We start from the raw sequence: 16295 nt of genomic DNA, 5'->3' as shown, positions 1-16295 counted from the left end.
TATTTATCAAAGTTTTTGGTGGGTGCAGATGTGTCCCTTTCCTGATCCCATCACTCCATACCAAAACTCTCCTGGCAAGACTGTTCCCCATATCTTCTTGTCCGTTTTTCCCCCATTTGGATCATTTAATAAAAGTCAACTGTGAGGAATGATTGGACTTGAGCTGGTACATGTAGAATGATATCTTGCACTTCTTTAGCAGACCCTTTTGGATTTCATTCGTCTTTTAGAAATATGGCTTGGAAAAGTTGAAATAATGGCAGTGAATCCATAGCTTTCCTCTGTTATTGCTTGAGTTACTGTTTTCATGAACCAAACATTCATAGGCTGGCAGGGAATTGGGGGCTCTAGAACCATTGCAAGAATCCTAGTGCAGAGCCTTAAATTGATTCTAAAAGTACTTAAGTTTACAGATATACAATAACAGAATTAAGACTGGTTGCTAGGGATGACTATTCAGAGTCATATTTCAGAATATTCAGTCAGGTATTCACTTATGTTACATTAGTAGACTGCGGTTCCAAGAACAATTTTACTTTGTCCACAAGCTAAATCTGATGTATATCTGCACTTAAAGCAGATATTATATAAATATCAGAATACCAAAGTCTGATAAACAGTCTCCTTAACAGGTAAGGCAAAAAATTGAGTCCACTGTGGTTGCTGTTGGTAATGGATCCAAGTGATTAATAGGAGCAAATAGGCACCTTCCCTGCCATGGTATAAATGTCTGCATCTTGAGTCTAGGCATGTCCGCTTGAGTGCATAGCTATTGCTTGATGAGTTATATTAACGGATCTGGTGATTAATAATTTTAATATGAGTGAATGGGCGCCTTCCCTGTCATGATGGTATAAATGCCTGTATCTTCGGTCTAGGCATGTCCCCTTGATTGCATGGCTATCACTTGATGAGTTATTTTGTGTGATATTCTCCTTACCAGTCTCCTGATTGAATCATTCTTGTAGGTCCCATGTGTTCTTCCTTAGATATCCAACTTGTGTTAAGAATATAACCTAGATAATTCTACAGGTCTGATAGTACAGACCATACCTTCTTGTATGAATAATATATCCAATGATTGGCAATTAATACATATTTATGCCTCTCCTATAGGTGCCAGCGATTTCCAATAGATGCTTTTTGTTTTGTATTTAACTAAGCTAATACTTAGTTTGTTAATACTAATCAGAATTCTTGAAGTCGCCAATTTAGGATTAACTATGTTTAATGCCAAAGTTAAGGGTCATGTCCCTTGAGGGACATGCCCTCTAGATAGGATATATGTACGGGTTGTGAATGCAGTTTGGAAGACACACATACACACAGCAGTCTGCTCTTCCAAGTATTCTACTTCCTACAAGTTACATAGCAGAGATATTCTTAATCATCCAAGATCGAATATAGAGGACTGGACCTGAATTAAAGATTAGTGATATCTGCTTCAAAGAATCTGAATATACATATTATCAAAGGATCATTCTCAGCCATTCAAATCTGAACTATAAGTCTGATTCAAGAACAAAAGAATTTGTAAAACTTTACATGGTATAAGAGCCAAGTTATCAGAGCTAGGGCTCTGCAAAATTTCAGTAATCAGATCTCATATATATTTAGTAGTTTTCTCCTATTTTCAATGGCATATACAATCAGACCCAAGGACAGGTTCGATGGAAAGGAACACTTTGAAGTTTGGAAATTCAGAATCTTGATGATTCTTGAAGAGAACAATGTTAAACAATTTGTTGATGGAGCATCCAAACAACCCCCAGTTGAACTTCACAAATCCATATGGACCAATGGAAATAGAAAAGTTATTCAAATCATCTTGGATGGAGTTAAAAATGATATCGTACCTATGCTTACGAAACATCAAATTGCCTACGATATGATGAATGCATTACGGAATGCATATGAAGTAAACAATGCAACTAGGGTTCTTGCACTAAAAAGACAACTAAATCACATCTAGATAAAGAAAGGAGAATCGATAAACTCTTATTTCCTAAGAGTTGCTAGCATTAGAGATGAATTATCAAGCATAGGAACCATCATTAATGACACCGAACTAAAACTTTACATGGTATAAGAGCCAAGTTACCAGAGCTAGGGCTCTGCAAAATTTCAGTAATCAGATCTCATATATATTTAGTAGTTTTCTCCTATTTTCAATGGCATATACAATCAGACCCAAGGACAGGTTCGATGGAAAGGAACACTTTTGAAGTTTGGAAATTCAGAATCTTGATGATTCTTGAAGAGAACAATGTTAAACAATTTGTTGATGGAGCATCCAAACAACCCCCAGTTGAACTTCACAAATCCATATGGACCAATGGAAATAGAAAAGTTATTCAAATCATCTTGGATGGAGTTAAAAATGATATCGTACCTATGCTTACGAAACATCAAATTGCCTACGATATGATGAATGCATTACGGAATGCATATGAAGTAAACAATGCAACTAGGGTTCTTGCACTAAAAAGACAACTAAATCACATCTAGATAAAGAAAGGAGAATCGATAAACTCTTATTTCCTAAGAGTTGCTAGCATTAGGGATGAATTATCAAGCATAGGAACCATCATTAATGACACCGAACTAAAGCTCATGGCCATAGATGGATTACCAGATTCATGGGAAACATTCGCACAAGGAATAAGTGCTAGAGATCAGCTTCCGAACTTTAACCGACTCAAGAATGATTGTTTTCAAGAAGAGTCTAGAAAACTAAAGAAAGGAGGGAAACCAAAAGTAGAAGACGAAGAACTTCACGTTCTTAATGCAAACTCCTATAAAAGCAAGAAGAAGCACTTCCAGAAGAAAAAGGAAAATCAAAAGAATGGAAAGCCCAAGAAAGATCTATCTAAAATAAAGTGTTTCAAATGTGAAAAATTTGGACACTATAGATCTAATTGTTCGGAAAATTCCAAACAACAGACAAATTGTACAAATGTCATTAGAGAAGAAGAGACTTATGATCTTGAGAACCGTGTTTTGTATTTCTCTCTATCAAATGAAATGTCAAATAAGGCATGGGTAATTGATAGTGGATCTTCCAGACATATAATGAGATACAAAGAAACTCTAGATTTTTTATTAGAGAAAGTTAACGGTGAAGTTACTATTGGTGATAACTCTGCACACTCAGTTGAAGGAATCAGAAGTTGCACTTTGAAACTAAAAACAGGAAATATTTTTCTTCTTAAAGTTGTACACTATGTACCAGGGATTAAAAGAAACCTAATCTCAATAACAACACTTGAAGATGATGGACACAATGTTGCATTCATGGATTGCAAAGTATTAACTTGGGCAAGAACTCTTCCATCAAGAAAGCTAAGTTAATTGGTCGAAGAAATGGATATTTGTATGAATTGAATACAAAACCTAGTCGATCCATTCAAGCCCTAGTTCACGAAGCTGAAGATTCAAACGAAATATGGCACATAAGATTAGGGGATCTAAACTTTAAAACTTTATCAGCTGTGGAAAAGATGGTTACCTGATTACCAAAATTAAATAAAGATCACCTTAGTATTTGCAAGGGGTGTGCTCTGGGTAAAAGTACTAGAAGTCCCTTTCATGATAGTATTAGGAAAACAAATAATGTACTAGAATTAATTCATTCAGATTTATGTGGACCTATGTCCGTTCCTTCTCTTGGAGGATTTTGGTATTATATCTTGTTCATAGATGACTTCTCTAGGAAAACATGGATTTATTTTTTAAAATGGAAGGAATTAGAAGAAATCCTACAAAGATTTAAAGAATTCAAAGCATTAACTGAAAAATTTTCAGGACATAAAATTAAAACCCTTAGAACAGATAATGGAGGAGAATATACCTCAGACTTGTTTAAAAGGTTTGTAAAGAATTAGGGATCAAGAGGGAGTACATTGTTCCTTATAACCCAGAACAAAACGGGGTAGCTGAAAGAAAAAATAGGACAATTATAGAAGCTGCTAGGGCTATATGATTTTTGACCAAAATCTAGAATACTATCTTTGGGCAGAAGCCTCTTGTACTACTGTATATATTCAAAATAGAAGCTCTCACTCCTATCTTAAAGATAAAACCCCTGAAGAAGTATTTACTGAAGTAAAACTCAATATAAGTCATCTTAGAATTTTTGGATGTCCTGTATACATTCATGTTCCAAAAGAAAAGAGAACCAAATTACAATCATCTGGGAGGAAAGGTATCCTTGTAGGGTATAGTGAAACTTCTAAAGCATATAGAATTTTCATACCTGGACAGAAAACTATTGAACTTAGCAGAGATGTAATCTTTGAGAAAGATCTTGCATTCAAAAGAGCCATAAGTTCGAATGAACGTTCTCCTTTACCAAGTTCTGAAAGAATTAGTGAATTTGAATCCCAGAGGGAGAACTTAGAAGAGGTCGAAGATGAAAATATGAAACTTGAAGAAAATTCAAAGAAAAGACCACTTTGGGCTGTAAAAACAGTTGAAGTAGCTCAAGACTTTGCTACACCTTCAGGAATAGTTAGAGAAAGTAAAAGACCTAAAAGATTTTCTGGTTATACAACAAATATGATTGATTTATCCAAAATAGAACCAACCAATCCTTCTGATGCTATTAAACATCCAGCCTGGAAAGAATCTATGACAGAAGAATACCAATCAATTATGAAAAATGATGTTTGGGAAATTGTTCCAAGACCAAAAGGAAAATCTGTTGTTTCTTCCAAATGGATATTTAAAATAAAACATGCTGCTGATGGTAGTAATGAGAAATATAAAGCCAGATTTGTAGTGAGAGGATTTTCTCAGAAATAAGGGATTGATTATGAAGAAACCTTTGCTCCTATTGCCAAATATACTTCGTGCGAGCAGTCTTAGCAATTGCTGCATGAAAGGGATGGAAGGTACATTAGATGGATGTAAAGACAACATTTCTAAATGGAAAGATTTCAGAAGAAGTCTATTTGGAGCAATCGGAAGGATTTGAAACCCATGATCCTAACGCATTTGTTTGCAAGCTCAAGAAAGCTCTCTATGGGCTTAAATAGGCTCCCAGGGCTTGGTATGAAAGAATTGATAAATATCTCATCGGCTTAGGATTCTCCAAGAATGAAGCCGATCCAAACTTATATTATAAAAGAGATAAAGATGATATGGTAATTCTGATAATGTATGTTGATGATTTATTAATCACAGGTGATGATCATCTTATAGATCAGTGCAAGAAAGACCTAACTAGAGAGTTCAAGATGAAAGACTTGGGGCTTCTCCATTACTTCCTAGAATTGGAAGTACGACAGAATTCTGATAGTATCATACTTAATCAAGGAAAGTACACTTCAGATATCTTGAAGAAATTTGGAATGTGGAATTGCAAGTCTATGTCTTCTCCAATGGAGACCAATTTACATAAACTTAAAGAAGCAGCTGTAGAATCACCTCCACTAGATTGTACTCTCTATAGACAAATGATTGGGTCTCTTATGTACCTAGTAAATACAAGACCTGATATTTGCTATGCTGTTCATGCCTTAATTTAGTTTATGTGTGAACCTAAGGAGATTCATCTAGTTGCTGTTAAACACATTATGAGATACAAGGCACTCTTAATTATGGACTCAAATATGAGAAAGTTGCTTTAGATTTGCATGGATTCACCAATTCAGATCGGGGTGAAAGTGTTAAAGACAGGAAAAGCACTTCAGGATGCTGTTTCAGTTTAGGATCAGCTATGATTTCATGGATATGTAGAAAGCAGTCTTTAGTAGCTCAGAGCTCCACAGAAGCCGAATACATTGCAACAGCGATGGCCTCCCGAGAAGCAGTATGGCTGAGGAAGTTACTTGTGGGATTATATGTGCAAGCCATGAATCCTACAATTATTCATTGTGATAATCAGAGTTCCATCAAGCTCTCAGTGAATCTAGTTTTTCATGACAAATCCAAGCATATTGAAATTCCTTACCATTATGTAAGAGATATGGTAGATAGGAATTCTGTAAAATTGGAATACATTTGCATTGCAGATCAGACAGCAAACATACTCACCAAACCTCTATCTAGAGTAAAGATAGAACATTTCAGGAGGAGATTTGGTATGGTTGAGTTGTAATCCATTTGTACTCTTTTGATCATTAATAAAATAATTTTATTTTTGTCAGGCTATTGACTGTTATGGGCTCCACCATGTGTAATCATTATTTAAAGAGGTGATGATCTCTGAAATAATGAATACTTGTGTAAAAGGCATTATGAGAGATGACAATCTCTTAGATAATGTATTAAACAGTAGATTTTATTGTAAGATCTAGACGAGTTTTAGATCGTATTGTGATATTGACATTGCTATGTTCATGGGTCACAAATTGGATAAAGGGAGAATCTTAGAATTCTCCAGGTTTATCCTGTATTTTGGTAGATCTCAAACTCAGGATCTCGTTGTGATATAGAAGTACCAGTTTCTATGAGTCACAACATGTGTCTTATCACTAGTAGTAGTGATTTGTCATATCACAGGTTTAGTAATATGACTTTGTATCATGTGTTCTATGATACCACATACTAAGAAGAGACAAACAGATATAGAGTATTAATTCTTGCTTAAACATCTGTATTGATGTTGCTAGATATAATATCTCTGCAGGATTATCAGGTTAAGAGGGAGTGTTAAGAATATAACCTAGATAATTCTACAAGTCTGATAGTAGAGACCGTACCTTCTTGTATGGATAATATATCCAATGATTGGATATTAATACATATTTATGCCTCTCCCATAGGTGCCGACAATTTCCAATAGATGCTTTTTGTTTTGTATTTAACTAAGCTAATGCTTAGTTTGTTAATACTAATCAGAATTCTTGAAGTCGCCGATTTAGGATTAATTATGTTTAATGCCAAAGTTAAGGGTCATGCCCCTTGAGGGACATACCCTCTAGATAGGATATATGTACGGGTTGTCAATGCAATTTGGAAGACACACATACACACAACAGTCTGCTTTTCCAAGTATTCTACTTCCTACGAGTTACATAGCAGAGATATTCTTAATCATCCAAGATCGAATATAGAGGACTGGACCTGAATTAAAGATTAGTGATATCTGCTTCAAAGAATCTGAATATACATATTATCTATGTTCCCCAGGCACGTGTACCCGGCCTAAAACCCGATGTTTCGAGGATGGGGGGATGGGTATGGGACATCCCCCAGCCGTCCCCAAAAAGTGAAAAAATGCAGGGGACGTCTCGGAAACTTGGGGACACTTGAGGCAAAAAAGGGGGATGGCCAGCCGTACCCAGTACGGAAAGGGGACGTCCCCCATCCGTCCCCAAAAAGTGAAAAAATGCAGGGGGCTTCTCGAAAACTTGGGGACGCCTGAGGGAAAAAAGGGGGACGGCCAACCGTACCCCTTTTTTGTTTGCATACAATTAAAAAAGTTTAACATAAAAAAATATTTTAAAGCCTCCTACTTGGTCGGCTAGGGTGTCCCCACCCCTCCAAATGCCCTAAAAGACGTCCTCTTTCCGTATTGAGTACGGCTGGCCATCCCCCTTTTTTGTTTGCATAAAATTAAAAAAGTTTAACATAAAAAAATTATTTTAAAGCCTCCAACTTGGTCGGCCAGGGTGTCCCCACCCCTCCAAATGCCCTAAAAGGCAGTAGAGGCAGAATAGGAGTAGCAGGCTGCTTCATTTTTCTTTTTTATCTTGAACATGAACATAATTATAAAAATTTGATACTTATTACTTTATGGCAACTCTCTACAGTTTGGGCCTATAGCTTCGGGCATATTTTGATTTTGATTTTCAAATTTATTATGTTTATCATTATGACATTATGATATTGACAATTGTTAATGTTCATTGTTCAGTGTTCACTGATATTGATATGCATTTTGATAATAAGGTACTAAAATCGGATATTATTTTCTAGATGGCATTCAAATGTTGTATGTTATGGTTCTATAATGTTTAAATGACATGCTTGTTGTCAGCAGAAACTGTGTCAGCCAACGGAGTGATTGTCGTCGGTGTTTTTGTAGCCGACGGGGTGATTGTTGTCGGTGTTTCTGTATTCTGTAGCCGACGGGTAAATAGTTTGTAGCGGACATAATGTTTGTGGTCGACGAACTCCTTTGGGAAGGTTCGGTGGATAGTATTTATATCCCATCTGGGATCATTGTAAATCATCTATCATTCATCATTCATCTTATCAAGCATAATGTAATGTGTTGGCATACGCGAATAATCTAAGGAGTTTTGCTGTTCGTGTTCATTATTTGTGTGCATTTCTTAATTAACCTATGTGGTAAACATTTGGCGCCGTTGCCCTATGAACTTGGAAGGTGGGAGGAATGAAGATTAATGCCAAATCAGCTTAACAAGGATCAAAATAAGGTCAAGGGAAAAGATGGAATCCGTACTGCGCAAGAAAATTTAATTCTGGCACAGCAAGCCGAACGCCGAAGGAGATTCCAGAAGATTGCCGATTGAAACCGGAGCACAGAAGAATTGGAGGAAACTTGGTAGCGGGTGGAATTGGTGGAAGAAGCATGGGAGGAGTTTTTGAATTTGTGTTCGCCGAGGGAAGAGAATCCAAACGGAAGAGCATTGACTTGCACGGCTCAAAGTGCTGACAGAGCAAGATCGTGGAGTGAACTCTTCGTCCGAGATATACTTCCGCATGGGACAACTTCAGAACACCCTTCTTCACCAAGGTTCGCAGTTGTTGAGTCTGATGGTGTGGGAAAACAGTCCGCCAGTGTGGGATTGCAGTCTGCCGGTGTGGGAGAGCAGACCGCCGGTGTGGGAGTGCAGTCGTCGGTGTGGGAGAGCAGTCCACCGGTGTGGGAGTGCAGACCGCCGGTGTGGGAGTGAAGAGCGACAGTGTTGCAAGACCGAGCAATGCCTGTTTATAGAAACCAATTGTGTTGGCGGGACCAAAAGAAAAACTGCCGAAGTTCAATGGTGATGGTATGACCGATCCCATTCGACATTGCAAAACATGTGAAACGATCTGGAAGGCACATGGGATAACTGATGAAGAGGACTAGACGAGGCAATTTTCGGCCACCCTACGGGGCATAGCAATTGATTGGTTTATTGATACAGATCCACAAAAGCTAAATAGTTAGGATAACATTAAAAAGGAGTTTCTGGCAGAATTTAAACTGTTGTGGGATGATAATGAAATTGTAGCAGAGATCTTCAATACTAAGCAGGGGAAGAACGAGACCATCCACATTTACGCTAGGAAATTAAAAGACTTGATAAACAAAATGGAAAGTAAGCCAGCGGACGGACTTCAGAAAAGATGGTTCGTGGAAGGCCTACGCTCGAAATTGTGGAGGAAAATAAAAATTGTGTCACCGTCGTCATATACAGAAGCTTATAATAGAGCATTGGACCTCGAAAGTGAGTTGAAGACAAAAAAGAAGACAAGGACTAGCTCATCTGATTTGGATGACTATGAGCCTGCCGGAGGTGATAACAGCGACGATGAAGGCAACAGTAAGAAGGTTCGTGCCCTACAGAAGGACATGATCCGCATGATGGAGGAGTTTAAAAACCTGCAAAAGGAGCCAAAAGACAATGAGCTGTGGTGCACGGAGTGTAAGATCGACGGTCATATTAAAGGATCGTGTCCAAAGAACCAATTTTGTGACATTTGTCAGATCATGGGCCATTCGACAAAAGAGTGCCCCTTTAACATGAAGACAAGAGGATCTCCGCAGGTGCTTCTTACACAAGAGGCTTCCCCGTCGGGCAGTAGCGGAAATACAAATAGCGCAGGTGCCACATCCAGAGGGTATAGGAATAATAACAGAGGGCAAAATAACAACAATGCGAACAATAACAATAATAATGGGAGTCGAAGTTGAACCCAGTATGATGCAAACGGACGGTTGATCGTCCAATGCCGAGCATGTAATTTGTGAGGTCATTTTGCACGGGATTGTACAGCGGCAAACACACCGAAATTATTACGTAGATGGTGCAGACTCGGCGACCATGAAGATGCCAAGTGCCCAAAGTCTGGAGTAAACTTGATCATTGTTGGCACAGATGAAGAGGAGGTTCTAGCAATTACGCGGAGGCAAGCAAAACTGTCGGTAGAGGAAAAAAGAAAATTGGGGGAAGTGTAGGCAGAAATTGGAAAGGCATCGTCGGCAGGGACATCTCAGTTGAATGACATCACCGGCACCTTGGCAAGGAACTTTGCAGAACAAAACATTGTACGACAGATCTTACAAACGGAGATACCGGTCAAGATAAGTGACGACCTCACAATGCCCTAGTTACGGACGACCATTCTCAATCATACACCATTTCCAAAAGTAACGGAGGACACAGGAAGGGACAGTAGTCCAACGACGACAACAGACCCAATGCTGTTGGCGCTCACATTCGGATGACATCCAACGGTCGTCGAGATGGGGATTTTGGGAAATGTTCTGACAGACACAATTGTCGACAGAGGGTTCGGTGTGAATGTGTTGTCAGAGAATACTTGGAAGAAGTTGGGGAAGCTGACGCTGTGGCCACCTACATTCCAATTGCTCACGACAGACTAGCACGGGATCAAACCATTGGGAACCTTAAGGGCGCAACCAATAACTATTGGAACACAACCATTTTTATTGAACTTCGTGGTCATTCCATTGAAAAGAAAAGGATATGACGTTATTCTGGGACGGACTTGGTTGGTGCAAGAAAAAGCAAAACATGATTGGAAACGAAATACTCTATCAATGGAGCATGGAGGAAAAAGATTCATAATTGACCTGCACACACAAATGGTAGGCGAGGAGGTAGCATCGTCAGATTTAAAAGGTGAAGGCGAAAGTGACGACGAAGGAAAGAGGAGAATGGAACCGGACGAAGTATTGACACTAGAAGGAGGATTGAATGACGACGACCTAGACTCGGTGAATGGCCTTTACCACTGGTAAATAGAAGACTACGAACTCTTTCCGAGTTGTAATATGTTAAGGGTCAATGAAGGTGAGAAAATAGAGGAAAATGAATGTCCGAAGGAATACAGAGAAGCAGATGACGCAAAGGAGGTTATGGCTGAAGAAGGGAAGGACATATAATACAAACCCAGAAAAAAGAAAAATTCCACCATTTCGGTACACGGTGAACAGACTGCACAGGAAGAAAAGAATGCATCGCACCATAAAATTATTTGAAGGGTACCAACAGCAAGGAAATAAGTTAGATGCGCAACGACCCCAGGCACAGTGGGTGACGAAGGTGACACAGAACAGACATAAGGCGTGGCATGACAAACTTAGCAGGTTTCAGCCGGGGCAGTTGGTACTCAAGTACGATGATCGGAATGAAAGCAAACAGGAAAGGTTTAAGGCAAGATGGGTTGGGCCATATCAGATCCAAGAGGTCGGCGACAATCGAGTGATAAATTTGGGGACATTGGACGGGCAAGAGGTACCTCACGCAGTCAACGGATCATACCATGGCAGGAAGATGCCGTCGCCGTCATTGTCGCAGAATGATCAAATGATTCCCTTATCGTCGTCGTTGCAGAATGACGATGCTTGGAGGCAAAATTGAGGTGTTGTTCATTTTTTTGAAAAAAAAGAAAAAAAAAGAAAAAACTGAGTGCTCCGCGGGTGTCTGTTTGCGAAAGGTTGCTCCGTGGACACTTGTCTGCGGAAGATGCCCTGCGGGCACCTGTTCGCGGAAGCTGCCCTGCGGACCCTTGTCCGCGAGAGTTGCTTCGCGGGCACCTGTCCGCGGGAGTTGCTCTGCGGGCAACTGTCCGTGGGCACTTGCTTCGTCCGCGGGAGTTGCTCCGTGGGCAATTGTCAGCGGGCGGCGGGCGGACATGCTTGCTGCGGCGACGCGGGCTAAGAATTTGTTTTTTCATTTCATGTTCTTTTGATCCCACGGACATTGTTCTATTGCTGCGTGCATTCGTGATGGTTCCGTGGAGTTTGTTTGCATCCCCCGTGGACGAGATGCCTGTTGTCTACCTTAGTGATGGCTTCACTTCTTCAACCTCGGCATAGTATTATCCATCCGTGGGTTGTTTTTCTGCAGGGTTACACTATGCTTCGAGGTGTGTTGAGTTCGGCAGAGGGAAAGTGCCAGGAAGTTTTATTTAAACAAAAAAAAAAAAAACCGACAAATTCAAGCAGTGTGGAATGATTATCGGATATTGCCATAGGGAAGGGGAAGTATCAGTGATTGCCAGAAAGAGTGGAATCGGCAAAAAATGACAGAAATGGTGTGTTTCATGCAATTTTGTGTGGGTTTCAGAGTGTTAATTTGGTCTTGGCAGCGAGGGGCGCTGCCCCTCAACCCCGTCGAGGGCGTTGCCCCCTAGAGTCCTAGTCGTTGCGGATATCATTCATGGGACGTATGACCAGTTGATGAAGACTTGGAGTTGCTGCAGGCATGAAGTGTCTGTGTACCAGAGGCACTGGGTGTAGGTGTTGGCCGAGAGATTGTCTTGGTGGATGCATAGAGAGCTCGGGAGGAGTGGGTCATCCAAAAGGCAGTACAACGACACTTAGCTCAGTGGACCCAGTGTTGGAAGCAGAGAAAGCAGCACGGGTGGTTATCAAGGTTAGCTTGAGGAGACAGTATTGTGTTAGCAAAGGCTACAGATATAATTGGATGAATGTGGAAGTGATGTGACAGAAGCAGATTTTTTGTTGTAGTCACTCTGTTAATGTATTTTGGTTGTTAATTTATCTCAGATATTTTGTAATTATCGTTTGGAGACGACTTTTTCTTTTGGAGGGGATGATGGTGTCGGCAAAAACTATGTCAGCTGACGGAGTGATTGTCGTCGGTGTTTCTATAGCCGATGGGGTGATTGTCGTCGATGTTTCTGTATTTTGTAGCCGACGGGTAAATAGTTTGTAACAGACATAATGTTTGTGGCCGACGGACTCCTTCGGGAAGGTTCGGCGGATAGTATTTATATCCCATCTGGGATCATTGTAAATCATCTATCATTCATCATTCATCTTATCAAGCATAATGTAATGTGCTGGCATATGCGAATAATCTAAGGAGTTTTGTTGTTCGTGTTCATTATCTGTGTGCATTTCTTAATTAACCTATGCGGTAAAGAATGCTCATATGAATGACATGTATATTTGCAAATTTCAATATATATTTTAAAATTTCCCTATATATATATAGCCGTCCCTGTTTGCTGTCCCCCCCGCATCCCCAAAATCGCCAAAAATATTTGTCGTCCCGGAAACCCGTCCTGCTGTCCCCCACCATCCTTGTACCGGAAACTCGGGGGAACATAGCATATTATCAAAGGATTCTCAGCCATTCGAATCTGAACTATAAGTCTGATTCAAGAACAAAAGAATTTGCAGAACTTTACAACCTACAAGTAGCTGGAGCCATTAACGTATCATACAGCACTAAAGAGTATTACAACAGATGGTAGGGATTTTGCCCTACCTCTGTCAATGTGTTTGAGGCGAGGTTGCTTATTCCACAATGCCTTGGCGTTGGCCAAAACAGCTTGGCCCAATAAGAATAAAAGGGAACCCTCTAAAGTATGTCAGCCTTGAGGATAAAACAAAATATTTAAGAATGTTTCCTTTTAAAACACAGATCGGCTTAAGACAGAAACCACCACTAGCTGGGAGAGTCATCCTAAGGCTGTTATTATTATTAATTTTTTAAGTAATTCCATTTATCAATAGTTTTACTCATTGATTATTTAATAACTTATTTATTTATTTTAAGTATTAAGCTGGCCAAAACAGCCATAAATTGAGGATATTTGCAGGCAAATTGAAAAAACTGTGGAACATAGATATTTTTAAGGATTTAAAACTCATTTCATGCACACTTCAATAAATAATCTCTAAAGGATAATAAACTAATCAAATAGAAGCTACTTCAATCATATAAACAAAAGTATACATTGATCAAATGTGTAAAAAAATGAATTTTAGTGAAGGCAACAGCATTTTAGAAATAAAATTTAAATATTGTCAAATGTTTACAAAAGTAAAACGCATGGTATCAAAACAAATACAAAACTATAAGTTCATGGCTCTGAGGGCCCTGCATCACTTGTCCCAACCTCCATAGCTATATGACTAGTCTTACATGGGTGTTTGATATCTGCCCAACTTTTGCCGTACTCCAACATCCATTAATGAAGATGCAACTATGATATCTGTCATATACACTATACACCAGCATCCAAGGGTTTTGCCTGTACTTTCTCCTCCTATGCCATGGTTACTACCCTTGACCCAAGGTCCACGTGATCAGCCTTTGCAAGGGGTTTGCTTGTACTTTCTTCTCCTAGGCCATGGCTACTGCCTTTGACCCAAGGTCCACCTGATTAACCTGTGCAGGGACTTCTTTAGTGAAGACAATATCTTTGAGCATGGTGATCCAATCCAACAGTGGACATTCTCTAAAGTGATGGGAGATAGGTCTGTGCTCAAAATTTGTCTACGACGGAGGCAGGTGGTAATGAACATAAATAAGGCCATTTAACTTTTTGCATCAACAAATTATTGTGCTTCTTGGAGTGGATATGGTCAAACATACTTCGATTGTGGTCACATTTTGAAGCACTGCATGGCTGACAAGTCTTGAATTGCATCTCTCAATATTTCACACTTTAGCACCCCAATCTTTTCCCAACATGCATCTGAAATGAATAGATAAGCTCAATCTTGTTGTCCATCTTTTGAGATTCAAGATAAATGTAAAAAGGGGGAAATTTTAGTTTTCCATGGCCATGGGAATGTTCAGAAAAGATTTGGAAAGCTGACTCTTTTCTTTGTGAATCAATGTGGGAACTTTTAGTTTCTCATGCTTAATTTTTTTATGTCCATGGCTTTTTTTGCAGGGAAGTGCCAAAAGACTTCTTAAAGCTGCTTTGCAAGAGGTGGCAAAGAAGCATGAAATGAGGTATTCAGATCTTAAAAAGATTGAGCAAGGCATTAGGCGGCATTTACATGATGACATAACTGTCATTGTTGTGTTCTTAGATTATGATTTAATCAGCAGAGGCTCCAGTCATGGATCCACAGTATCTGTGAAAGGTGGGGGTGTAAGTTGATTTTATGTGGTCAGTTTGTTTGGTTTTGATTTGGTTAACACAAATCTCCTCCAGACCATCCGCATCACATGATCTTCAACTGATCTATTCACCTAAATCTAAGGTTAAGGTGCAATGACAGATTTTGGCCTGAGTGCAGGATTTAAAATTGCCTGAGTTTTTTGAAAAGATCAAAAGTCTTCCTGTGTACTGTAACATGGCATTCTAAAACAGTTCAGCAAGCTATTTGGGTAACATGATTTGTAATTCTTGTAGCAGTCAATTCACCCCTTGGTTGCAGATTGAAATGGCAGCAATCAGTGTCAATCATTAGAGCATTTCAATGGTAGTTGTCTGTCTGGAACTGAATAGTGTTGTCAATATGAGAAGAATTTGCTACTATGTGAATTATTATTGGGCAAGAGTTGGCCAGGGTAAATTTTATTCTTTGGGAAATATTGTTCTATGAGTTCTATGTAAAAGGAATAAGAGACTACAGGCACAGGTTTACAGTTTCACTTTGTTACATCTAACTTTGTTCCTATCTTTGGATGCCTATTAATTGGTAATTGTCAACCTGGTTTCAAGTATGGTGATTTGGTTTATGTTTACGAGGAAGTGGTTCTGATTTGAGGAGTTAGTACTTCTGGATCAAGGAGCTGGAAGTTATCAGCGGAATATTTGTTCAGTACCCTCGAGGCATTATAGCGTGTTTATTCCAGCACATTAATAAAATGACATCATCTGATCACTGCACGTCACCAGCTTAACAATTATTATTCTAATAAAATGTAAATGAGTAGGCACATGGTCGCTGCAAGAACAGCATTATTGCATTTAATTAGCTTGTGTTTTCTTTTAAAAGTTCTTTCTGTTCATTGGGGTTTTATTTCCTTGGGATATTTGATAAATAGATCATACTATAGACAGTGGCAGCAATCTTTTTGCATTTTTTATGAAATAAAACACGTACAATGCATCTTTCAGTGCTTGGGACTTAATTCTGAATTTTCTTTGGGTGTCGGATGAAATAGGATGTGTTCAATGTTGGCGTTTTATTTATGCAAGAGATATATATCCAATTGCACAAATAATGTATTTCCTATTCCTAGACATCGCGAGGGGATGGAAACTTCCCAGAGTTAAATGTGGATGTTGGCACTTCTGTCTGGAAAATGGACACAGATCTTGACAGAATGCACGCTCTATGTTATAGGACCCTTATGCTTATTGGAGTAATTCTT

At 39.2% G+C, this 16295-nt stretch overlaps 1 protein-coding gene across 3 annotated transcripts in view; it reads left to right on the top strand.

Annotated features, from left to right (window-relative positions):
* The window catches only part of LOC149553255 (putative protein phosphatase 2C 60), a 107513-nt gene extending 91476 nt beyond the window's left edge, over positions 1-16037 (top strand). For all 3 annotated transcript variants that reach the window (XM_089788721.1, XM_089788720.1, XM_089788719.1), the window contains one exon: positions 14860-16037. In XM_089788721.1, coding sequence (XP_089644847.1) covers positions 14860-15072 — 213 coding nt within the window. In that variant the 3' untranslated portion in view covers positions 15073-16037. The remainder of the gene's footprint in view (positions 1-14859) is intronic.
* Positions 16038-16295: the final 258 nt, after the last annotated feature.

The sequence above is a fragment of the Cupressus sempervirens genome, chromosome 6 (genome assembly GCF_028749045.1).
Source record: "Cupressus sempervirens isolate cs-2001-9-10 chromosome 6, ASM2874904v1, whole genome shotgun sequence".
NCBI lineage: Eukaryota > Viridiplantae > Streptophyta > Pinopsida > Cupressales > Cupressaceae > Cupressus > Cupressus sempervirens.
Note: the sequence above shows the minus strand (reverse complement) of the source record. Positions and strands in the feature narration are given on the sequence as shown.